At 42.4% G+C, this 26587-nt stretch overlaps 2 protein-coding genes across 3 annotated transcripts in view; both read right to left on the bottom strand.

Annotated features, from left to right (window-relative positions):
• The window catches only part of LOC146517666 (dual specificity testis-specific protein kinase 2-like), an 84572-nt gene extending 75166 nt beyond the window's left edge, over positions 1-9406 (bottom strand). The window contains exon 1 of the mRNA XM_085163867.1: positions 9046-9406. The gene's annotated coding sequence lies outside the window, so the exon portion shown is untranslated. The remainder of the gene's footprint in view (positions 1-9045) is intronic.
• The window catches only part of zdhhc5a (zDHHC palmitoyltransferase 5a), a 42796-nt gene extending 18217 nt beyond the window's left edge, over positions 1-24579 (bottom strand). The window contains exons 1-3 of one of the 2 annotated variants that reach the window (XR_014874703.1): positions 24085-24577; positions 17543-19344; positions 1174-1295 (exon numbers count right to left, since the gene is read on the bottom strand). Coding sequence is in view for 1 of the 2 variants with exons in the window: in XM_085163860.1 (XP_085019986.1) it covers positions 1174-1295; positions 17543-17706 (286 nt within the window). In the remaining variant the exon portion in view is untranslated. Of the gene's footprint in view, positions 1-1173; positions 1296-17542; positions 19345-24084 lie in introns of both variants that reach the window. The other variant, XM_085163860.1, reaches the window with a different exon arrangement.
• Positions 24580-26587: the final 2008 nt, after the last annotated feature.

Below are 26587 nucleotides of genomic sequence, written 5' to 3'. Positions count from 1 at the left end.
GCGTCCATGTTCACATGATGGACTACAAAGAAGGTTTCAGTCTGTAGAAACAATTTACTCTTTCATAGCAGCTGTTTTTTTACAGTTTTAAACAAGCCAGTCGTGTGGAAGGGGTCAGAGGTCGCCTCTCCGTGTCAGTGCCGTTCAGATAAAGCCCTCTGACCTCGTGGTGTTTTAACAATCCTGTGACTAAACTGAAACCTCATCATCTCATATTTCATGTCAGACTTTTCACCTCAGACTCAGATCAAAAGAAACAAAAAACAAAACATGTTTGTGATGTTGTTTTGACCCCACAGAAATGAATGTAAAATATAATGTAAATTCACTGGTTGCCTAGGAACACACATTTTGATAAGAGGCTGCTCTGAGCCAGAGACAGCTAGCTAAAAGCACAGAGGACTGAAGTTAAATAAAAAAGCAGAGCGTGTGACTGAACGCACGGACAACTGGGTGGACGGCCGTTCTGAACTGTGGGGATCAGAGCAGAGACACAGTGTGGAGATGCAGAACACAGCAGCGTGGACGATGGGGCGAGGCGCCCGGATGCAGATGTGGACAACACGAACGGTTTTTGTAGCCAGCTGTGAGGCCAGTTTTAAAATGTTTTTATACCGTCTTTATTTTAGTATAACTAACAACACACGTTATCCAAAACTCATAATGTTTATGTAATAATTACATTATTTTATCTTTTAGCTGTTGTTGTTGAATGTTTACCATAATGATCTAAATGATAACAACTAATCACAAACCTAAAACCGTGTCAAAGCTTACTTTACATTAGGAGATTAAAATGAACACGCTAACTGCCTGCTGCTAAACTCTTCACAGCTCAACTGTATCCATCGCACTAGTATGAACAGACCTCACACCACGATGAGGCTTTTATGTTCAGTTTGGTTCATTTGTAGCTACACCCTGGTGGTGATGATGGGTAGACGGCCCTTTTGAATTTTAGATGTAATTTTGTTTTCGACAAAATCAAATTAGAAGGACGTAAGACATCCCAACGACTGAGCCGCGGCACGCTTCCTGTGCAGCGCGCCTCGCTGAGGTGCTGCTGCCGTCTGCAGCTTTAATCCATCACTTTATCCAAGTCCTGCCTGTTCGACACAACGTACCTGTTTGGTGACACTCAGCATTAAAGGCATTCATTCAACCAGCACTCACCTCGGGGGAAGATGCCAGGGTCCATGAATGTGGCCATACAGAAGTTAGCCAAAACAAAGAGGAAGATGATGCCATTGTAGACGGGGATGGCCACTGAGAAACGCTCTGAAAGCCACGGACACCTGAAACAAGACCAAGCCTCACGTTGGAGATGTCCAAACAAACACATTACAGAACTGTCAGAGCGTCGTTAAACGTGAGTCTTTGTAGCAAAGCTGCAGCACCACGTTTACTCCATTAGACTCATAACCAAGGATTTTGAATTTATATGTAAACAACATGCCCACAGACTTAAAGCTGCACGTGTCACATGACTCAAAGTAAGCCAATCACTGAGCGAGCTCTTTAAAGGTTAACATTGGAGGCAGTGTGATCCTTCAGATGGAGATGGGAGCAGATAATACATACTGAAATAATATTTGATGTGTTCAAAGTAATGAAGGTCCGTGTGGAATTAGCACAACGATATGAACTGTGATCATTGCACTCTCTGGCACAGTGGAATAAGACAGCGTCTGTTACCTGAGTGGGTATTATGAAAAGGACCTTTAACCCAAAGCCAGATTTTGGCAGCACGAGTGTCGGAGATTTCATGGCTCGTTGGATTGGACAACATCTGAAATGTTCAGGGTTGATTTCGAGGACTACACAGTGATGCTTGTGATCCTGAATAATTGGGATCATCCTTATTCCAGCAGAAGATTGGATAGAGGTTGGACTGTATGGTATCATACATACCATGGTAACCGTATGGTAGAGCAGGGCGATATGACCAAAAATATTTATCACGATATACATTTGAAAATTTGCGATAACGATATAACTGATGATATAATTGACACGAGACAAAATACTTTACAACTCCTCAACTTTATTAGTGCAAAAAACCCATCAATGTATTTTCACTTCAACAAGCAGCTGTTTTTTATCTGCATTAAAGTTATATAAAAATGTAACAGTGCAAATGCAAATTCCTCACTGACAGTTTAACCAAAAGACATTTCCAGTGGAAACTGGCCGACATATCCTCAGCATAACCATGTATAATATCCACAACACTTCAAAAGAGGTCATACACACACAATACGGTAATATTATGTTGAAGCACAGTACGTATCACTCCGCGAGGCTCCGCCTACGATAGCCGTAATGCTCCGACAATCCATCAAGCGGTGCGGCTTCGTAGCTTAGCAAAGTCGTACTGAAACATTTGACAGATTTTCGAGCGCCGTGCACATAAAATCGTCTCGAGGTCAGTAAACACAACCAGAGTTCATACATAAGGCACACGGGATTATAAGGGGCTCTGTCGACTTTCAGACAAATCAATGGATTGATTTTAAGTGCGCCGTATTTTCCAAACAACACGGTAATAACGACGGCCCGCTAGCATGCGCTACCAAAAATAGTGCTTTGTTGTGTATCTGACGAAAGCTAAACCAGTTGCACATCAGTGAAGCTGCAGCATTTTAACAAACCAGTTCAGGTTCATCGTTTCATTTCTTTCGCTCTTCTCATTCTGCGTCGCCGCCATGTGCGTATGTAAACAAAGGCACTGCGCATGCGCGTTTTACCCATATTCTATCGCCATATTTCATTTTCTTATCGTTGCCCAACATTACACCGGTATTACCGTGAACGCTATGATATGGCCCAGCCCGACTCTTCAGCATACCTGTAAGTTTGGCAAAGGCCTGGCAACAAGCCATAAATTTGATTCAGGTGTGTTAGAACAAGGATGCATTTAAAGCTGCAGAACAGCAGCTCTGGAGGACTGGACACCTCTGCTGTACAGGGATGTGTTTTCTAAGGAAAATGTTTATAAAGGAGCTGTTCTGCTAACTTCCACTGTTTGTCTATTCTTGGATCTATCAGAACAGCACCCTGGTGTGTTCCTGCAGGGATCAATCGATTGATAGATGTTCACTATTTTAATTACAGATTATATCAGTAAGGAAGCTGACTAAATATTAACTGATGGCAAAGGGGTGGGATTACTTCTTCCCACTCACTTTCAACATGTAAATGAATCAGAACAGTAGCAATATTGAAATGTATTGACTTTTGTAAAGTATTTTTTTCTCTCTTATTTTCTTTCCTACATGTACCTGTATATTGTTTACATGTTTGAAAGAAATGAACAAACAATAAACTGAACTTGTGTGGGGTGTTTTTTGTCTTTTGTTAATTATTAGACACTGGGATCATAAAAAGACAAGCAATGAACCCCCCCCAAAAGAAAAGAAAAAGACAATCTCCATTTCTCCATTTTAACTGTCATACACGACAACATGACAGAGAATACAGCAGGAGGAACAAAGAGTGGCAGACCAGATGATGAGCTTTTGTCAGGGTGACAGATGTTGGCCTATTTTCTCTTCACTAATCTGATGCACAGAGCTGACTGACCATCATAATGAACCCCCCCCTCCCACGCACGTCAATCTGACATATTCATGTTTCTCCTACAGAGGACACACGCCCACTATTTTCCCCTCACACTTCCTGACACACGTGCACACCAGAGTGAGGTGTTTGCAAGATCACTGAATCGTCTGTAACCTCATTGGCTCAGAGTCTGCTTACCCCCCTAAATGTTTGCTATTATGTGTGCAGCAGGTAAGTGAACCTGTTGGGAACATCCTGGCGGTTTAAGGGGTTAATGTCAACAATGAATTGGGGGTGAGGTTGCTCAATACTCCCATTGTCCTTTTGTTCCCCTCTGGCATCACCAGTGGACGACAACATTCCCACCGTGTAGCAGGGGAGGTTATCCACCCTCCACAAAGCACATAATGTGCACATGGCACAGTGTTTATAGCTTTGGGACAAAAACCACCAGTGGGATCAAATAAATAAATACATACTGGCAGCTAGTGCTAGCCCTCAGACTCTACTAGAGCTATGGGATCATTTCAGTGGCAGCCAATGACTCCATCAGCCTTCTACAGGTGAAACAAGTGTCTCTGCACAGTCACGCTACAATGGAGCACTGAAAAAGTACATCGCATACAAAATTCCTCTGCTTTCTTTTATTTGATGATGATAGACCAGTACCCCCCACACACACACACACACACACACGTTTTGTGTGTCTGGGCAGGAGGAAACCGTACCAATGCAGATTGAATTTATTATCATCATCATCATCATTATAATGCAGTGTTGTTATAGTCATAATTATTCTTATTAAAACTAGAATGCATTAGAGGAGCAGTGAAATTAAAATGGTCTAGACTGGCGAGCTACCACTGCTTACTTTGACCATCAATGATTTGTGACGCGGCGTCCATCAGCACAACCCTAACTGGGCGTGCTGGGCCCCATTCACTAACGTGTGCACAGAAATGTTCTCGCCCTGCACGCACACGTAAACCAGCAGCTGTGTTCATGAAACCATCACCAACTCTATTCCTACTAGGGCTGCCAGAAACGATTATTTTGATAGTCGACTAGTCACCGATTATTTTTGCGATTAGTCGACTAATCAGATCATCATCCATTGGACGTAAAACGTACAGCTTATTGCACCAGCAGCATCTGCTCTTATATAACTATCATTAGCTTACAGCTTTAAGTGTTTAAGGTCTGTGCTAACTAAAAATAAAGACAAGATGATAGTTTATTACATTTTAATGAAATTTGCAGATTGTTTCGGTGAAGTTTAATAAACTCCTTTCTATCTAAAATATAACAGGACACCGGAGTAAATTCTGGAGCATCTCACACTTCTGATAATCAGCTGTCTGCTTGATGTTTATTCAGCTGTGTAAAAACTATAACTTTAATCTCAGCCAAACCGATTTACTCAGGAACAAATAAAATACTAAAAAAAGCCAAACAATAACATTTTTAAGTTATCTAAGTGACTTATATATCATGTTTAACCTGAGTAGCGAAAGACGGCGGTGGGTTTGAAAACGATTAGCCGGGAGTCCGGTGTTCTCACGGCTCTAGTTAGCCGCTAGCTGCCGCCATTGTTAGAAACTGAGCTGGGCTGCGCTATGAATTGACCCTGTGCACGAGAAAATGCTAACTTCCTGGTTTGAGACCGGATGTGGGGTTGTACATTTCCGGTAGCTTTACTTTGCGGTCAATCGCTACTGCGAAGATATACTCCAAAATTGATGTCCAAAACTCGAAAACGGAACGATCGCGTTAAGTTACAAAGAGGAGAAGGTGGGAACACTCACCACTGTTGTGTCATAAAAATCTAATGATCAATTTTGACGTTTAAAGAGTTTAGATTGATCAGTTGTTTACATCATTAAACACAAGCAGAACTGCAGCAGAAGACACATCGTCCACATTCAGAAGCACATCTCTGTATAGTGACTGGTCTTGTGATTTAAACAGGCAAATGTTCAGCATTCAAACTACAGGTGAACAATAGTCAAACCAGATGTTTCCCCGTTATGTTGATATCAGCTAGTCAAGTACACACCTACACAGCATGTTAACAAACCGTGAAAAAAAGCCACACAAAAAATTAATGATTGCTGGTAACGGTTTCTATACATTAGTATTTACGAAGGGTATGTTGTGACTTACCTTCAAAATTACAGCGGTCCCTCGCTATAACGCGGTTCACCTTTCACCTCGCTGTTTCGCAGATTTTTTAGTGCAAGTTTGCATGCTTTTTTACGTCCTGCGTCCTGATCGCTGCAGACGATCTCCTCCGTCTCTCCTGTACAGTACAGAATTGCTGCATCTATCGCTAGCAGTGTGACTCTGAAGTGCAGTGCTGTATGTCCACGATGTACACGAAACGTTTTGCACCGTCAAAAAATAAAATTGGCTACTTGATTTCACCTATCACTGGTTATTTTTAGAACATAACACCCGCGATAAACGAGGGACAGCTGAGAAATATAACATTTGAATCCATTTTCTCTTTTCCCCTGAGGCGTGGGGGAAAAATATCGACAAGTCGATGAACATCATTTACAGATATATTGGGTAAATGCCCGAGACATCTATAGAAATGTAAATCGCCGCTTTATTTATTTATTTGCTTAACTTGTTTTGGACCGTAAACAGGGCGCGAATAGGACACTGGAAACAAAGCTGCCCACAGGAGTTTCCGCACCGGAAGTAGCATATGCTAACGTGCACATAGTCAATTCTGGGACACAGCTTCTTCTTCTTCGGGGTTTAACGGCAGCTGGCATCCTTGTACATGCAGTGCTGCCATCTTCTGTTTCAGTCCGTTATTACACTCTTAAATCCTACTACTTATTCCTGCGTCTTTTGGGATCTTACAAAGCTTCAAACGACGCATCGACTATTAAATCAGTCGACGACGATTTTGATAGTGGACTAATCGTGGCAGCCCTAATTCCTACCACCATGGATATGTTAGTGAGTGAGAATCATTCTGAGTGGATCGTCTGTGGTACTGCGAGTATTTAGCTACGTGCTGTGGCTCAGGTAAAAAAAAAGAAAAAAAGAGTTTGAATCAAAGTTGATTATTGAACAAGATTAAGTGTCGGGCTGGGCGTCGTCACTGATTTCTACAACTGATCCAATTCTGATTCACAAGCTCCCGATTCGATTCAGAAATATTATAACTCTGATCATTTATCAGTACATGTCCACATCTTTGTATCTACGTATAAAAACAAAGCTGACGCTGTGAGACTTCAGAGGTGTGAACATCACAGCAGACGTCTTTGTGTCAAAGTAACTGAGGATCAAACATGAAGGAGATTTTCCTGGCCTGGCTTTTACAGCAGATAAAATAAATCCACCAATCAACATCTGAACATCACCTGATGCTGCTGACGTGAAGCAGAGCAAAGTTACAGAGTTTGATTACAGACACAGCTGTGAGTTTGTAATTTGGTATAATTTTTAAAAGTTTACATTTCTTTGACAACAGTAGACTGATGCTTAATAAGCAGAGAGTAATGCAGAAAACAGATTTGAGGCTGGAAACTGTTCTTGAAGTACAGAGAGAGAGAGAGCTGTGCAGGAAGTGTGATTTTATCGTGATGGAAGCAAAACAGCAAAAGTCCGAGATGACGATGCTCATCGAACATGAAGTGTAGTTTGGATCTTCTGTTGCTGCTGGTTCAGTCAGTTTTAGTCCGAGTTACTCAACCTGCAGCATCAGAATCTGTGAGATGTCTGCTTCAGCACTCGACGTGTCCGCGATCCACGCTGTGTGTTCACCTCTTTGTGTGGACTACCGGCGCTCATTTCCTGTTTTAGCTGTTCGCCGGTTGTTGACGTAGTTTTGTGAGCTTTAAGCTGATATTCTGGCATTTCTGACAAAATACATTTATATTTAAAAATCGATTCAGGATTTAATGAATCAATGTCACTTTATTCAAACTAAAATCGATTTTTAGACCCGCCCCTTATTCACTGACCACCTGAATGAAGAGCAGGCAGGAAGCAGAGGATTAAAGACCAGTGCTCCCAACATTCATAAGAAGAGGAGCGTTAAACATTAGGGAGGAACACATGAGCATGAGAGTGTGAAATGGTTGGTAATCCTACTGAAGCAGAACAACACGGTCACTTTTTGGAACATGTTACAGGTATGCACTCAGTCTACATGGTGTGATAGTCACATTTTACTTAATTACTCACGTACGGCTGGAAAAACCACTTTAAAATGTTCATTAGTTTAAGTTAAACAATGACTTTTGGCTCGCAGGTTGCTGCATGAAATATTCATGCTCAGCTTGTGTGCACTCGTTTGTCTATTAGCAACACATCGAGTGGCTGCCAATTTATTATGACTAAAGAAAATCTTTATTGTAGCTCTACAGTCATTACCAACAACCAGTTCCTGTCAACTTTTAATGTCTCCACTGTCAGAGAGAGTGACATACGTGCCACAGGGTGCTGAAGAGTTTAGAAAAGATTTTTAAACCTCATGTTTGGTCATAAATTAATCTCTACATCCTGCATGCGCAGCCAAAACCAAATGTAATGATTGCATCTGATATTTTCATCATAATATAACTAATTAACGCGTTTACACAAATTAATCTGCCATCACGGTCAATGCGATTAAATTTTTAACACATTTAACGCATCTGGAGTGCAGAATGCCTCAAAATCCCTGAAATGTTTCTGTCAGCGCATTATTACAGTTTGTCCAAGTAGTTACCTCCCCACATGCCCGACTGGGCAGTAGATCTGGTAGTGACGGGCAGCTGAACCAATCAATGATAAACAAACATCAGCCCTCTCGATGGGACATTTGAGCATTAAAACAAATAACAAGACGGAACAGTCGACTGACATTAAGTATTATGCACATTGTGCAAGAAGGAATTTACTTTTCACCGAATCACTTCCAGCTTAAAATATCACATTTCAGGAAGCATACGTTAGCCGGGGATGCTGCTAGCACTTTGCCACAAACCACTCACGGAGCATCGGGACTCAGTAAGTCTACCTCGGACATTGCAGTTTGTTGCGATCCACTTGGCGTCAGTCAGACGTATTAATATCATTGAGAACAGGCGCTTTACACAGCTTTGGTTTAGGACTGGGCGATATATCGAGGTTTTTTTTAAAAAAATATTGATATATTTTCATACGAGATATAAGATGTGACAATATCCTTTATATCGATATAGTCTATGTTACGTTATAATTATACTTGTGGAGCCGCAAGTTTGCCTCTCTTTCGTCCACTTTTGTGTCTATGCAACGTTACTGGGCCTCGCCTCTCCTCCCCCATCGCTTCACCTGCAGGCAACGACAAGATGGACACGGCAAATCTCCGTTAACGAGTTACCGCGGATTGCCCCGTGCGTGGGGCTGGACGGCGTCAACGTGTTAGCGAGCTAACCGCGCTAACGACATGCACGGCCTAAAATCCTTTCATTTTCTCAAAAATCGACAGCGCACCTTATGTATAGGGATGGGTATCGTTTAGGTTTTATCCGATACCGGTGCCAAACCGGTACTTTTGAAACGGTGCCGGTGCTTAAACGGTGCTCAAACCGGTGCTTAAAGAATGGAAAACACAAAAGTGGTCCAAAAACCTCTCATGTTCAGCTGTTTTTTTGTAAAAAGATAACAATGTTAGCCTTTTCTGCAGCTATGGGGCATATATGGTATCATTCTTGGCTGGAAGCAGTGCTTAAACAATGGAAAAAAACACAAACTTTGTCCAAAAACCTCTCATGTTTAACTGTTTTCCACTTTTTCTTTGGTCATTTTAGCCTTTTTGGCCAGGGTGAAGGGAGTATCTGCCATCAAACAAGAAGACAGCTGCATGTAGCTATGATGGTGTTTGCTGTTCACCTTACATGCATTAATGTAATAACGTGGTTAGCCTACTCAACGTAAATTACACACGAACAACATTAAGCTACTCACGCAGAGAAGAACGGCTGCTGCTGCCATCATCATCCGTCATCATTTCTGCTACACTGGCAGGGCTAGGGGCCAGGACTCTCCTCTTCGGGTTTTTGGGGGATGTTGCTAATTCCGGGTCCGATAACAGGCAACCCACAAGCAGTAGATGTGCTCGGTGTGAGGTCTCGCAGCAAGCTATCAAATACGGCGCATTTCTCGGCTTTAAAAAAAAACACTATGCGTCGCCAGGTGTTTCATCAGATTTGAGGTGTTACCTTCTTTGACAGTATCACAGTATCAGCTTAAAGCACTTGTTGCAGCTGCTGAGTTTGCATCTTTTGCTGTGAAGTACAGCCAGACTTTTGACCGCTTCGCCTTGGACATTTTTAATCTGTAGCTCTGCTCTAAAAGAACGTACGTACCTGGACCCGCCTACTATTCTCGGAAACTTAAAATGATTGGCTAGAATCTAAAGTGTATCATTCCATACCAGTTGGTGGCGGTAATGCACCTTTCAGTTGTTTGCCAACCGCCAATACAAATGTAAGGAAGAAGAAAGTATATCACAGCTCAGGAAAAAAAGCACCGAAATAAAGCACCGAAATGTGCGCTGCTTTTCGGTCTGGTTACTACCGTTTATGTCAGAACCGGTGCCATCATGGCACCGGATACCGGTACCCATCCCTACTTATGTATGAATTCTGGTTGTGCTTACTGACCGCGAACCGTTTTTATGTGGTACACGGCGTGCAGAAATCTGTCCATAAATGTTTTAGTTCAACTTTGGTAAGCTACGGAACTGCACCGCTTGATGGATTGTCGGAGCATTACGGCTACCGTAGTAGTGATGTGTCGGTCGCGAACGAAATGACTCTTAGAGCCGGATCTGTGACGAGAACGACGTGAGCCGGAGCCGTGTTTTTTTTCTTTTCTTTCTCTCACTCTCGCAGTTTTTTTCCCGCTTCACTCCACATGTGAGCCTTGTGCTTTACGCTGGGAAGAGGGGGGAGGGGCGGTAGTTACACTCACAGTAGCACAGGAACAGAGAGGGAGGGAGAGAGAGAGAGCCAGGGACAACAAGGCCACATTAGAAAGGTATAGTAATCATCCACAACTATTTTCAGTTACAGATGATAAAGGATTCAGAAAGTTTATTCATGCAGGCCCATATGACAGAGAATATGCATCTTCTTTTTGTTTTCATATTTTAATTTATATTTAATTGTGTGTGGTTTGTGTTTTGGTTTGCAGTGTTTTGTGTTGTTTCACTTTAAATTTGTTTAAAAGGAAAAAGCTGAAAATTTAAATAGTTAAAAGTTGAACTGTGATTAGTTGGTTTTTGTATTATATGATTTATTTATTACATTTTATGTGGAGTGAATAAATAAAAGTATATTTACGGTGGCCCCTACAGACAAAACACGTACAAAACACAACAGAAGTGCTCCAGGATGCTAGGGGGCAGTGTTGAGCTTTTGTTACCTAGTGGCTACACAAGCCGGGAAGTACCAACGACTGGATTTGGTGTGTGGTAGTAACAGGTAAATAAACTTTTTTTTTTTTAAATTATTTGAATATATATATGAGTGCTTGTGTATAAATACACAAACAATACACACATGCTTTCATGCTTTCTATTGTGTAATTTAAGTGATCTAGGTAGCTCTGTTTTGAAGTTCAGTTAACGCTAGAAATGTGTTTTGGAGTTTGTACGTGCTTTGTCTCTAGGGGCCACCGCATATATTTATATATAAACATATATAAATAAAACCACTTTTTTTACATTAGTAATTCCTTTTCCATGTGTGTATTGTTTGTGTATTTATACACAAGCACTCATATATATTCAAATAATTAAAAAAAAAAAAAAAAAAAGTTTATTTACCTGTTACTACCACACACCAAATTGACCCTGTGCACGAGAAAATGCTAACTTCCTGGTTTGAGACCGGATGTGGGGTTGTACATTTCCGGTAGCTTTACTTTGCGGTCAATCGCTACTGCGAAGATATACTCCAAAATTGATGTCCAAAACTCAAAAACGGAAAGATCGTGTTAAGTTACAAAGAGGAGAAGGTGGGAACACTCACCACTGTTGTGTCATAAAAATCTAATGATCAATTTTGACGTTTAAAGAGTTTAGATCGATCAGTTGTTTACATCATTAAACACAAGCAGAACTGCATCACCCCATGCAGAAGACACATCGTCCACATTCAGAAGCACATCTCTGTATAGTGACTGGTCTTATGATTTAAACAGGCAAATGTTCAGCATTCAAACTACAGGTGAACAATAGTCAAACCAGATGTTTTCCCCGTTATGTCGATATCAGCTAGTCAAGTACACACCTACACAGCATGTTAACAAACCGTAAAAAAAAGCCACACAAAAAATTAATGATTGCTGGTAACGGTTTCTATACATTAGTATTTACGAAGGGTATGTTGTGACTTACCCTCAAAATTACAGCGGTCCCTCGCTATAACGCGGTTCACCTTTCACCTCGCTGTTTCGCAGATTTTTTAGTGCAAGTTTGCATGCTTTTTTACGTCCTGCGTCCTGATCGCTGCAGACGATCTCCTCCGTCTCTCCTGTACAGTACAGAATCGCTGCATCTATCGCTAGCAGTGTGACTCTGAAGTGCAGTGCTGTATGTCCACGATGTACACGAAACGTTTTGCACCGTCAAAAAATAAAATTGGCTACTTGATTTCACCTATCGCTGGTTATTTTTAGAACATAACACCCGCATAAACGAGGGACAGCTGAGAAATATAACATTTGAATCCATTTTCTCTTTTCCCCTGAGGCGTGGGGGAAAAATATCGACAAGTCGATGAACATCATTTACAGATATATTGGGTAAATGCCCGAGACATCTATAGAAATGTAAATCGCCGCTTTATTTATTTATTTGCTTAACTTGTTTTGGACCATAAACCAGGCGCGAATAGGACACCGGAAACAAAGCTCCCCACAGGAGTTTCCGCACCGGAAGTAGCATATGCTAACGTGCACATAGTCAATCCAGTTGTTGGTACTTCCCGGCTTGTGTAGCCACTAGGTAACAAAAGCTCAACACTGCCCCCTAGCATCCTGGAGCACTTCTGCTGTGTTTTGGAGTTTGTACTATACGCTTCTTCTGGGGTATACTCTCAGCAGCATATTAAACATATCAGGTCCCCATAAGGAGAATCATGTGCTAACGGCTGTCTAAATGACTCGGGTAAAGTTTGTAGCATGCGTGCTTGTTGTTTTTGTCTGCTTCCACTTGTCTTTGCACTAGGATGATGTCGGCATAAATGTGCAGTCATATTCGTTGTGTTCCCACTAGTGCTGTCAGCGTTAATCTGAAATGACGTTAACGCCACAACACGGCAAATCTCCGTTAACGAGCTACCGCGGATTGCCCCGTGCGTGGGGCTGGACGGCTAACACGTTAACGAGCTAACTGCGCTAACGCACTAGTTCCCACCAATGTAATTGAGCATTGCGTGGCACATCCAACATACTGTTTTACTTTTGTCCATGACGCGCTTACCTTCAGGGTCATACTTCACATGAAAACCAAAATAGTTCCAAACGCCAGATCTGAATGAGGGTGGGGGAGGTTCAATTTGCCATGTTGCAACGAGCTTAACTTCTGTCTGCTAGCTTGCCCTGCGCTCAGTGAATCTGCGTTCGACTACTCCGCCTAGGTTGCACTGTCGAGCGCAGATCCACTGAACGCTCAACACAGACAGCACCGTCAGAAGGAAAGTTGATAAAATAAATTAAAAATTTTGTATTGGTCGATACATATGCGTACTGAACCGAAAGCACTGTATCGAACGGTTCAATATCGATACGAGTATCGTTGCACCCCTAATAAATATATATATATATATATATAGGGATGGGTATTGATAAGATTTTCACGATTCCGATTCCATTTTCGATTCTGTTTAACGATTCGATTCTTTATCGATTCTCTTATCGATTTTTTTTTTTTTAAAAAAGGAGAACACTAAGGTCGATTAGCTTAGATCTTTGTTTTATATCTTCTCTTTGAACAAGATAGAAATTTAGGAGTAACATGGCCTTACAAACCCAACAGTGAGATCTTAACAGATCCAACCTACGGCTCTTCAATGGGGTGTCACAGGGTCCCCAGGAAAAAAAAATTGTGAATGTAAAATAATAAAATAAATATTCTTCTGTAGCAATTACACAAGAATATCCAATAATGTCCCTGCCTACAATTAAACACATTCACTTACCGTAAATCGGGGGCATCTGCTGTGGCAAATGGGTGCAAGCCTTTTACCACAAACTTAGTCACTGCTCGGTGACATTCGTCTATCCTGGCCTGAAAGGAGACGCTACCGGTAGACTGCAGCGAGAACTGCCAGCATCTGAGCCAGCCAGACTCTGTCTGTCTCATCATGGTCACCTAAATGCACAGTAATGGCAGGTTTTGTAATGAGGCAGATCGCGCTAACATAATATGCACTGTTAGTTGATTATTTACCTGCCGTATTAACGGGAGAGGACGTGCAAACGTTACCGCTGCTGCTGGGTTGAGATTCACGAGTCCGGAGCGGAATTAAAAACACGACATTTATTTAAGGTTATCGTGTGTTTTGTGAGCAAATGCTTTTGCATATTCGTAGTGTTTCCTCCCTTAAATGAAATATCTACTTTGCAAGTATTGCAAGTTGCGCTGTTGTCATCCGTTCCCGTAAAGTATAACCAAACTTTTTAGCGTTTGAGCCGCCATGTTTCCTGCCAGGTAAATGACGCTCCGCAACGTGGTGACGTCATTCGGGGCGACTGGAATCGATAAGGGAATCGTTTGCAAAAATGGCAAACGATTCCAAGGAATTGAAACAGTGGGAACCGGTTCTCAACAAGAACCGGTTTTCGATACCCATCCCTATATATATATATATATATATATATATATATATATATATATATATACTTTTATTTTATTTTTTTAAGTGTATACTTACCTATTAGTATATAGGTTGTTTTTGAAAACTTTCACAGGAGAGAACCTGTGTTGAAAGATTGAAGAAAACTATTCTCTTTGAATTGAAGCATTTAACATTCTGCATTTACTTCATTATATTGTATAAATCTCTGTTAAAAGCTTAAATATAAAGCTGAAAACATGTAATTGCAACCAGGCTATTGATCAAGTAATTGTGTTTAATTGCCATTAATTACAGAAAACTGAGATCAATTAGTTAAGTTTTTTTTCATCTATCGACAGCACTAATTATAACATGTATTAATGTGAAAGGGCAACTTCAGACAATGTTCAGTCCTCATTCTTTACAGAGTGTCCGCAGGCAGTGGATCATTGTTCTTTTACTTAAGTAAAAAAGGATATATTTATTATTTATTAATATATTTAGGTGCACCTCATTTTGCATACACAGACCTGTAACATATATTTCTATGGGAAACACTGGGGTAAGGCTTAGCTGTGACAGTTCCACTCTGAGTGTCAGTGAATGTTCTCACAGGGACAGATATCCATGTCTGTGCTTATCCAGGTAAGTGAGAGGCATCAGTGACATTAGCTACCCCAGTGGTTCCCAAACTTTTTTTGCCGGGCCCCCCTTTGTTTTACAAGAAAAATATTGCCCCCCCTCTCGCGCGCACCAACACGTCCTCCAACCACACGCCCATATTTTGCTCCATTGCGGTTTATTTCACACCTCAAACATTTAGTAAACAATTAAGCAAATACAAGTAATCTGCAATAAATTACAGGTAGTAAGAAAATAAACTACTAACTCTGTTACGCTGCGTCCACACCTACACGGGTATTTTTGAACACGCAGCTGTTTCGTCCACGTAAACGGCGTTTCCAATCACTGAAAACTGAGATTTTTAAAACTCCTTTTTTGCATTTACGTGTGGACGAGGAATACAGAATTCATCACGCAACGTCAAAGGTATGTGCCTTTATTCACGTCACGCTGTGGCCACGTTATTGTTTACATGAGATGAATTGCAGAATGATAGAGACGAAATACTGTTAATCTGACTGTCTGCAGGTTTACACGCAGTTACTGTCCCTCCATTTACAAAGGCAGAGGCGTCACGCTGTCATTATTTTACGTGTAGTTGTTTTGTTCCTGTGTAATAATATTCAACATTGCTATCAATACATTTTTCTCTCTGTGCAAAATGGGTTCAAGAACATAAACAGCTGTGGGATCCTGTTTGTCTGTGATTTGAACGGGGGAACAAATCGTGTCAGGATCAGCCTGATGTTATTTGTATCCCGCTGTAACTTTACTGTATAAAGAGCAAACATCTCCAACATGTCAGGAGTAGTTAGTCATTACAGGAAGTGTTTGTGAACTAAATCAAGGATGTGGGATCCTGTTTGTCTGTGATTTAACCCTTTAAGACCTACCATAGAACCAAGTCCACCAGAGCTTATATTATATGTTTACATGCTGTGGAGCCATTTTTGGGAGCATTTCAAGTTGCTATACATCAATACAACCATTATAGCCCAGATTTTAATAATATGTCTGCATTAAGTGCATAGTAACTACATAAATTGCAAAAAAGTGCAATAAACTACAAAAAAATTGAAAATCGTTTTTGTTTTTTTAACATATATTTCTAGTTAGAGAAATTTAAGAGGCTTATCCCTCAAAACTGTAAATACAAAAAAGTTGCACAAAATAGTTTCCTACCACAGGAAATTTATTTTGAGTGTCTTCATAGTTTTATTTTTGAAATACACCAATTTTTATACACTGCAGGAAAAACGAAAATAAATATTATAGTGCAAATTTGCAAAAAAACAGCATATGGTAAATGGTAAATGGCCTGTATTTGTACAGCGCTTTACTAGTCCCTACGGACCCCAAAGCGCTTTACATATCCTGTCATCCACCCATTCACACACTGGTGATGGCAAGCTACATTGTAGCCACAGCCACCCTGGGGCGCACTGACAGAGGAGAGGCTGCCGGACACTGGCGCCACCGGGCCCTCTGACCACCACCAGTAGGCAACGGGTAAAGTGTCTTGCCCAAGGACACAACGACCGAGACTGTCCAAGCCGGGGCTCGAACCGACAACCTTCCGATTACAATGCGAACTCCCAACTCTTGAGCCACGATCGCCCTATGTGCATATGCATCAAAATAAACTATTTCCAGCAGTGCAATATGAGTCCTAAGCATCCCAGAAACGACACAGAAAGTCAAACATAACTTTTAAAAACACCAGTATAGGCTCATGAGGCTATATGGTAAAAAAAACTACATTTCTGCGAAAATGACGTCACTTCCGGTTTCGGGCAGATCATGGCGGACATGCAAAAGTTCGCGCTGACGTCTGTTCCAACGTAGGAAGTGTTATGAACAGCTGATCGGATCGGCAAAGCGTGTTTCTGGAATATTATGTTTTTGTTGCTGCAAGTGCTTTTTATGCAGTTTTTGCAAAGCTTTATGTGGAAGGAAACTGTGACCGAGGACAAGATGATGGCATAAGATGTAAGTACAACTCCTCCGGTTTCATATGCAAAAAAAATTATTGCGCTAGCTTACGTGGTTGCAGAGCTACTGGGATTTAAAAATAGTTACGCAAAACAGAGCGTGCTGCTCTGACCGGTTTTAAAGGGTTAAACAGCCCAGCGCTGCTCCCGATGAAGGGAAAACCAATCCTGCAGGGAGACCTACCTCGGCACTTGTGCAGGTGAAGCCAAAGGGAAGATTTGCTTCAGCATATTTTCTAGTCTTTGGCTCAGAATGAAGTTGGTTTGGAAACATATTCAGCGATGCTTCATCTCCTGCTTTGTGTTTGTGTGGGAGCCCCGTGCTAGCAGTGTGGGTTTTTTTTCCCTTTTCATGCCGCCCCCTGCAATGGCTCTGCGCCCCCCCCCTAAGAGGCGGGCCCCACACTTTGGGAAGGTGTGAGCTACCCAAACATACAACGCTGACTGTAAAATAACCAAGCGGAGCAATAAAACAATGGAAATGATCACAACCCATGAACTGTGTGTGTGCGCAGTGTTTGCACTCACGTGAAACAGAAGAAGAGCGTGGTGGAGCCGACGAGGAAGAACGCTGCTGCTGACACAGGAACGTAGCGTGAAGGTCGCAGGGGTCTGCTGGACGGGACTACAGCATGAGGGAGGGGGGACGAGGATGGACCCCGCCCTCCGCTCTTACTACTACTGCCTGGCATCACTTCCTGTTAGTAGTGATGTGTGTCCACTAACTGCTACCCAAAGTCATTTATCATCAGCCTTAAACGTTCCCTTACGTGTACAGAGTGGGTCTGGTGTGCAGGGACTGTCGAGAATAGTTGGAAGGTTTCACTTCTGAGATGGAAAAGAGAAAAATGCTTTACTGCACGCTGATGGGAGGAGGGGTGGATGCTTGTTATCTCAGGTTCTTAGGTCAATCCTGATCAACTGTGACAGATTAAAATAAGCTTACAGATCTGTGCTGTAAAAGCCTCGTTTCCCCGTCTGCCTAAAACAAAAAAAAAAAAAACAGGTGGGAAAACAGGCTGCACAAATAAGCCACTGAACGTAAAGAGGAAGGTGCCTGATCCCCGTGTGCCACGAGCAAACACACTAAAGTTTTATTCTGTTTATTCCAACGTGTCAGTCAAGTATGAACACGACAGAAGGGGGTCTTTCCCAAAGGTCCCAGAACAATTGGTCCGCAAACGTCAACAAAACAAAAAAAAAAAAAATTGGCAAAATGATAAGAGTACAGTTTTAAATGGAGAAGGGCTAATTGTGAAAAACAAAAACTATTTAGTACTTTGGTGCTGTGAAAAAACTCAAATTGTAACAGAACCTCGCAGCCTGATTGGTCCTCAAACAGGAGAAGGGTGAGCGCAGAGGTGGAGCTGTTTGTGTAGCAAGCAGTGAGAAATGTGATGAGGCTTAAAAAGAAAAAAAGTGTGAATGAAAGAAAAATAAAGCACTGGATGAAAATGTCACTGCTTTGTGTTTTTAAAAGCCGAGTCCTTCACATCAGCAACAAGCTTGTCCACACTAGCAAAATGTTCTCAGGTCAGGGGGACGATCCGAGGACAGGCTTTAAATTTAAAAAATGCATCAACCCCGACTGGCCTTCAGTCCAGCACTTGTATTAGAAACAGCAGTCTGTACGCGGGCCAATGGAGCAGCCTGGTTTTCTTGTGTCGGGGCATCCCTAGACCCCGCTGGTGGCTGATTCAAACCACCACACCTGCAAGCTGCACTGTAGATGTGATCGCAAGGCAGGAGGCAGTTTGTGAGTGGGTAACACTTTCCAAAACAACTGGGGGAAAATCCAGTAGACCATCCATTAGTATCCCTTTCATTAGTATTGAAAGTGTTGAGAAAGAGCCAAACAGGGAGGCCCGGGCTATGTGTAAACAGGTAGTGGTATCACATCAGCCAGCCATGGCAACACGGACCTACTCTGTTCCTCCGATGGTTTCATGGGTGTCAGTTATGCAACAGAAATGTCGGGCAACCCAGCTTCAGACAGTTTTGTGTTTTTGTGCCCTCTCCTCCAGGGACGTCCCGCCACTTCCTTCCCTAGCAGAGCAGTGAGGCATTGATAACACCCTCCCCACAACAATCCCGTGGAGGTTACAGTCTCTCCAGAGCCGTGCCCTAAAAACAACCTCAACAAGAAGGGAAAAGTAGTGCCTTTAATATGTAGGAAATAGAGACTCCAAAGGCCAGCTGTGTACCGAGTATTCCTCAGGATGCAAACACGTTTCCTCGTCTGGTGGGCAAACGGATGAAACACTGGAACAGGAGAATCTGTCCGGAGTCACAAACAGCTGAATCCAGTCCCACGGTTGGTCAGGAAGCTCCTATAGTAAGAACAGGAAGAGAAACTATTATTTTCCACAGCCTTTGGAAGCTGCATTCACTGATCAGCTGTCACCGATCAATAGGATCAAACGCTGCTGCTGTGGAATTACTGACTGACTGCGTTCACTTTTATTAAGAAAACAGTAACTCGAGGTACTGCAGTCAGTGGTGCTGGAAACACTACCTCCTGATTAGCAGCGCTGCTTACAAATCAGATAATGAGAAGAAATGTTTTAGGTTTCACAGCAGGGATTTTCCCAGGGGACCAAGAACCAGTTCAGGGACTTGGGAAGTAATCCTGCATTTGGATGGGAGAAGGCAGCAAGAATGTCCATCTTATGCTGCAAGTGTAAAAATCTATGAAAAAGACAATGAGGGAACTAATCTGACAGAGTGACATCTCAGTGTTTAACCCTGGACCCCCATGGTTTCCCTAGAAAACCAATGGGGTTGGCTCTGACCCCATGGGTTCTCCAGGGTTAAGTGCACACTGAAACTTCAAATGGAAAGTATAATGGCAAAAACAGAAAATCATTTTATGGTAGGGCTGGGCGATATGGCCTAAAATCCACATCGCGGTATAATTTGAAGCACGTGTGGTAACGATATATATCGCAATATATTCTTTTCTTCTGTATAACGTATTTTCCACACTATAAGGACTTAAAATCCTTTAATTTTGTGTTGAGTGTTCCTTACGTATGAATTCTGGTTGTGCTTACTGACCTCGAACCGATTTTGGCTGCAGAAATCTGTTAAAAAATGTTTTAGTACAACTTTGGTAAGCCGCACTGCTTGATGGATTGTCAGAGCATTACGGCTGCCGTAGTGAGGAGCTTCATGGAGTAATCTGGGTCCAAAACTCCGTCAGATTCAGGTCCCAAAGTCAAACGAACACTGAGAGGTAAAAACGTCTAAATTATTTCATCTTTAATTAAATCATCAGCGTTGCTGCTTTACCAGGTGTAACAATTAAGTTTAACATCCATGAAAACAGAAGTTATTAAATTTAACAGAGTTAGAAGTTAACAGGAAGTTAGCTCACTAGTTTACACCTAAACAGTTCATACCATGTTCTGACTGAGAGATTTTTGAAACTAATTCAAACGTACAGCTCTGCTACCACTTCCAACATAAATGAAGACAGAAAACTAAACAGCAGTGGCGTTTGTAGGGTTACTGAAGTTGGACTAGCTGGTATATAATGTTGTGCTACGTGATTGCTAGCGACACAGCTATGTTAGCATAACATTAGCACAGTGAAGCTGGAGGATGAACACCAACTTTTTTCCACTCGATAAAAGTTAACGTGAGGGATTCTGGTGGTCAGGGACAAATGCAATCGCATAGCAGGATGCTATACTCGGGCCAAACTTCAGTCAGGAGAACAACTGAGATTATTCATCCACAATACGAGGTTAGTCATTAATATACTGCAACAACATGGGAACAGAGCAGCTGTGAGAGAATTCAACATTAATGAATCAATGTTACGGAAGTGGAGGAAGCGCAGTTTTTGGCTTTCCCCATATTTCAAAAGTGCTTCATCTCTTTGCTGTGACTGTCGCCCGCCATAATCTGCAGATGATAATGGTTGTAGCCGCTGCGATGCTTTCGACCAAAACAGGCGCAGCTTGATGACATCATCAACATGCGCTATCGCGGTAGAGCGGTATAGTCAAAATCTCTATCGTTGGCCAAATTTATATCGTTTATATCGCCCACCCCTATTTTATGGTCAGCTTCAAAGTTTGCCCATGGACTGCAGTTGGTGCTTCCAGGGCCTGACGATGCTTTGTCCTGTGATAAGCTGTCAGACTGAGTAATTCTACCTCACAGGCCAAACCTCTGTAGCTTGGCTTTACAGGTTCGTTTATGTATGCGACTTTGGTGAATGAACATGTTAACTAAGTAAAAAGTGTTACTGGTAATTTGATGAGAGCAGTCAAAACCTAAAAATAAGGGTCTTGGGGACAGACCCCCTCGGCACTGCCTGCATGTGTGCTGGCAGAACATGGACTGGAACCCATGTTGACTGGCAGCGTCACAGGCCAATCCCTGCCTTTCTGATACTGCAGCAGAGCCCAGCAACAAACTGGGAAAGCTAGTATAGGGACATGGTTTAAGATGCTGAGGCTGAATTTGATCCTCTCTTCAACCAGCTCCTCCATCACACTCGTAAAAGCTGCTGCCACCTGGAGCTCACGGCAGTTTCTTTGGTTTACAGGCATTTCCTGCCAGTCCTGAAATATAGTCATGCCTTGGTTAGGACAGACTCAACAGTGGGACGCACTCGCTCTGTGACACTGCACAGGTTAGCTTACAGTCTGATCATGTGGAGCAGCAAGGACCTCCCCTCATTGGGCACAACACACTTCCTGGTGCACAGACCGGGAACGTGGGAATCCCCTCAACGGGGAGTAGGACTAAAAGGTTTAGGGAAAGGGAACCAGCTCTGTATCCTGGACTCATCTCATGAAGGAAGCTTATGCCACATCACTGACTGGCACATTAGGTGCTGGTGGAGGCCACTGTGATGGCATACGAGTGCCAGGACGACAACTTCCTGCGTGCTTGTAACACCGGAGGAATGTCGACCTCACGGACCCTTCTTGAGTGTTTCTGTGGAGGACATCAGTGCAGCAGCTCGTTGGGCATCTCCACATACAGTTGTTAGCTTACTGCCTCAGTGGGACTGCGCCCTCACTGGCACACTCAGTCTTTTGTGTGGGCTCTTAGCTTTAAGCTGACCTTTAGGGTGGACGTCAGGTTGAAGCATGTGGGTTGATGGGTTGTAGGCTTTGTAGCAGACTACAGCTCCCATACGAGATGCCCAGTGGTTACCAGAGTAAATCCGGATTTCTGGAAACTGAGTAAAGCCGGCCAGTCTGCCAGGGTCCACCTAGGCCTGAATGAGTTATATTTCAATGTCCGTCAGACTGACAATGTTTTATAATTCTCAGATCAAGGTACGAGGAACCGGTTACTTGAGGTGAAAAACATTTTAGTTATATAAAAACCAGACTTTTGATTTAAACTGAAATGGTTTTCTGAACTTACACAAACAAAAGAATAAATGTCTAGAGGAAATATCCTTAGTATTTGTATCTGTTAGTTTGTTAATAAAACAAATAAACTTACCCAACGAGTTGAAAGACATGTTTGAGACTCTTGACGTCTACAATTACACCGTGAGTCATCTGCTTTCAAAAATCATGTTTTTACTGTACCGTCTATACTCATTTTCTTAAAAACTTTCCTCTGACACATGGCCTCCATACAGTAATGATTAAAAAGACTAAAACTAAACATCTTGAAACAATAAAAACTAAGAGGAAATAAGACAATCCACTCTGGAAACTAAAACCAAACTGAATTCAAAACAAAAAGCCTACAAACTAACTAGAAATGATAAAACTACAGTAACTCTGCTGTGAACAAACGTTAGCTATGAAAATTTAACAGATCACTTAAAGCCTGGATCAGTCCATTTCTATTAGAGATTAATTGGTAGGGGGAAAAACAACATATTTTGATCGAACAAAGTTGTAAAATAAATAAATAAAATGACAGTATGTATGTCAGGACTGCAGTATGTGGTCACCCTGAGGGCGCATTCAAAACTGTTGGATCCAAAAGCACCAAGAGTATTTCGCAAAATTCTTGAGCCACCACTCATTTCTTTACATTTTTCTGAGCAAAATGATGCAGATTTAAGTGCAAACACGGATGGAAATGCTTCATATAACCCACAGACAGACCCTGTACAATTCTAACAAGTGTTTCCTCTTTTCAGCAATGGGTCTTATGTAAGCTAGTCAGTACTTCACAGTGGATTCATGCTCCCATCAGGCAGAATCTCCACCCTTCAAGAAAATCTACAAGCACAATGGCACCACCTTCCATCTGAAGCCGCCTACAGCGCCGTCAGCACCTATGCTCACACAGATACTGGGTGTGTATATCCTGCTGCAGTCCCAGCAGCAGATAGAGCCTTGATATATGCAAAGTGGAAAAAGGATGGCTTTTACTCAAAGATTATAATCTCCACTGACTGTGAATTGTCATTTTAATCGCGTTGAAAAAGGAAAAAACACAATAACGTGTCAAGTGCAGCCCGGGGATGTTGGGCTGAGGCGGCTGCCTGATTTACATGAAGGAAGCGGGCAGCGGACCAGACTCGGCCCTGTCAGGCTGGTCTTTACAGACGGACAGGGCGTCACGCTAAACAGCTCTGTGAACATGGTGGTCGTTATCATTACCATCCTTTCAGAGACACTGTGCAGTGGTGTCAGGGCTCCACTGCCAATACTCAGGAAGCAGAAGCTGACAGTTCTGAGCCTGCGAGTGAGCGACACACAGCCCACACTGAAGCCGGGGTGGGGACGCGGAGCATTAGCTACCGAGAATGGTGCTAACGTCAAAGGGATTGGAGAAAATTTCGCTACGATTTCAATTCCGGTGATAGCTAGCTTACACGCCTATCTTCGTGAAATGAGTGGGATGGAGAAAACGAAGCCGACCCACAGGACGCGAGAGTACGGCCACAGCCACAGGCTCTGCCTTGCTACTATGAGCTATGTGGACATCCAAAAATACCATTCATACAGGCACTCCACCGACGGCTAAAGCTCAGTATAACGCTGCTGCCGGAGTAAGCGTTAACATTAGATAACCGCGAGCTACCTAGGTCTGTACTGCTTAACCCTGGCTAGCAGATAGCTAACAATTCATCTCACCTGCGAGGTTCAGGTTCCAAACACAGTAAATCCGATGTTTCACTGTTGGTCATGTTTTTTCTTCCTGCGGTTAGAATGACAGAAAAGTCGTTGTATCCGTCAAAAATCCATACTCCAGCCTTTCAGCGGTGGTGGGGTCTTGTCTTGGTAGCTAGCTTTACCAGTTCCTGGCTAATTCAAAGATAAATAATCAGCTAGCAGCCCACCGATGCGTCTTCCGTCATTTTACTACAGGCGGCTAGCTTGACCAACTGTTCGTAGAAGAGGCTGCTCGGTTTGTAACGTATCCAGGCCTGTACAACGCCGAGAGGCCGCCAAATAAACGTAATCCCACAATAATTATGTGTTCTTCTCACAAATCCATAGTATTACTGAGTAACAGACTCTCAAAGAGCGACATATTTGTCAGTACTATTAAACTCTGATGCCAGCGTCCAACAGCAGACTTGTCGCAATAAAAATAACAGTGATTGGACAACCGGACTGTCAATCACCCTACAAGCGTATTGTATTCCTTCTGCACCTGCAAGCCCTCCCCAGTCCCCGCCCCCTGAACGCCGAGCGTCATGATTGCTCTTTATCGTGATAAAATTGATTGAGCAGCACAGAGCAGCACCCACACGTGTTAAAATACTTGCAGCTGAACGTTATTGTCACGGAGGCTGGCTGCTACATAAGCTGAGGGTTTAATCCTTTCATGTGACACACTGACACAGTAACGTATGTTTGTTATATGTGTATGTGCACTCTTATTCTCGTTATAGGACCAACACACGCACACGCATACACCAACAACACAAAGGAGAGATTAAATGGACAGCAGGCGCTGTGATAAGCACAAACAAGTCCCCCATCAGCAGCCACATACACAAAATCACTAATATTAAATCTAAAATCCTGCTACAGAAAAAACATAGATGTTTTATGGCACAGTGTGTGTGTGTGTGTGTGTGTGTGTGTGTGTGTGTGCTTCTTGAAAGACTGGACAGTTGGTAAAGGAGCAATCATAGAATTGAAAACAAAAACCAATGGATTTTGTGATGACCCACTTCTCAGAGGGGGTGGGGGTCACTTCAGTCTAAAAACCTGATTAGTAAAGAATCGGTTACATTTTTTCACTACTTATCACTCCATGTAGACCAATCAGTCATAACAAAATTCATAATCAGTACTGGTGAATATTGTAGTCTCAGTTATTTAGCAGAATTATTGACTAAACCTTTCCTTATTCCAGTGAAATTTAAATGTAACACACGATGCCTCTGTGGTTTTATTAATGAAATAATGACTCAGTGTAGCACATCATGTGCTGTTGTTTATGTATACTTTTTTTTAGCACCACTTCTTTCTACATTGACCAAGGTATGAACATCAGACCACTGCTAAGAGCATCACACTGTTCTAATAAGCCAGGATGCAAAGCAGGGATAATTACAAACCAAAAACATAAACATAGAGTTATTCTAACTGATGGTGGTTTTGTTTTTCTTCCTTTAAAACAACAAAGAGCGTGCTCAAGAAAACACCTGACAGTTGGTATCAGTGTTGGGTGTAACATACTCAGATTCAGTTTTTTGTTGTAGTTTTTTGTGCCTCCTCTGGGTGCTCTGGCCATCCCACACAGTCCATAAACACGTCTCGTGTTAGTTCAGTTTATTTTCATTTATAGAGCCCCAAATCACAACAAGAGCTGCCTCAAGGACTCAACTTTAAAGACTCTACAGCTCTGGTATTGTGCCCACGGTGCAACACACCTCAGCCCAGTATCAGCTGGGATATTGTCTAGAAACACTAATTTGTATAAGAAAATGAATGATGGGCGGGTTCAGAGCTGTTTCCCAGTCATCTCGAATGTTAGGAGCTTCAACAGAAACGCAACTGTTTGATATAACATTTTCAGGGACCTTTATTTATTCATATAATTCTACAACAAATCAAAGCAGCACTGCAATCAAGCAAGACACTACACACATGTACAACAATGTACACAGGCCTTAATCACCACTGCTGAACAATGTCACAATAACACACAACAGAGACGGCACCGGACTCAGTAGTCATTTTCACAAAACCTTTATTCATCTTCATTTAAGCATGCATCTTCTAGAAGGGGAGAGGTGCCAGCGACCCTATCATAACACCCCCACAGTGTGCTGCAAACTCTGTGTTTGTGTGTGTATGCACGAGCACGTGAGTGCCTGTGTGTGCGCGTACCCGTGTGTCTATGTGAGTGCACGTGAGTGAGTGTGCATGTAGGTGTGGGTGCGTCGTAACAGTCAAAGCACTGTGTGTGTGTCGCTGTGTGTGTGACTTCCTGCTGGTCATAAAAGTGATCTCCTCACCCAAGCTACAACAAATTCCTCTACACAACAGAGAAAACAGAGTGAACATATTACAAACACTGAGAACCCCACCCAGGTCTCCCCTGGGGAATTTCCACTCAACATTAACTTCTCTTTGTCTTACTTTCACAGTTCAAAGTGGGGGAGGGCCTCCTGGAAAT

This window comes from Neolamprologus multifasciatus, chromosome 6 (genome assembly GCF_963576455.1).
Source record: "Neolamprologus multifasciatus chromosome 6, fNeoMul1.2, whole genome shotgun sequence".
NCBI lineage: Eukaryota > Metazoa > Chordata > Actinopteri > Cichliformes > Cichlidae > Neolamprologus > Neolamprologus multifasciatus.
This window is presented reverse-complemented; position numbering and strand designations above follow the sequence as displayed.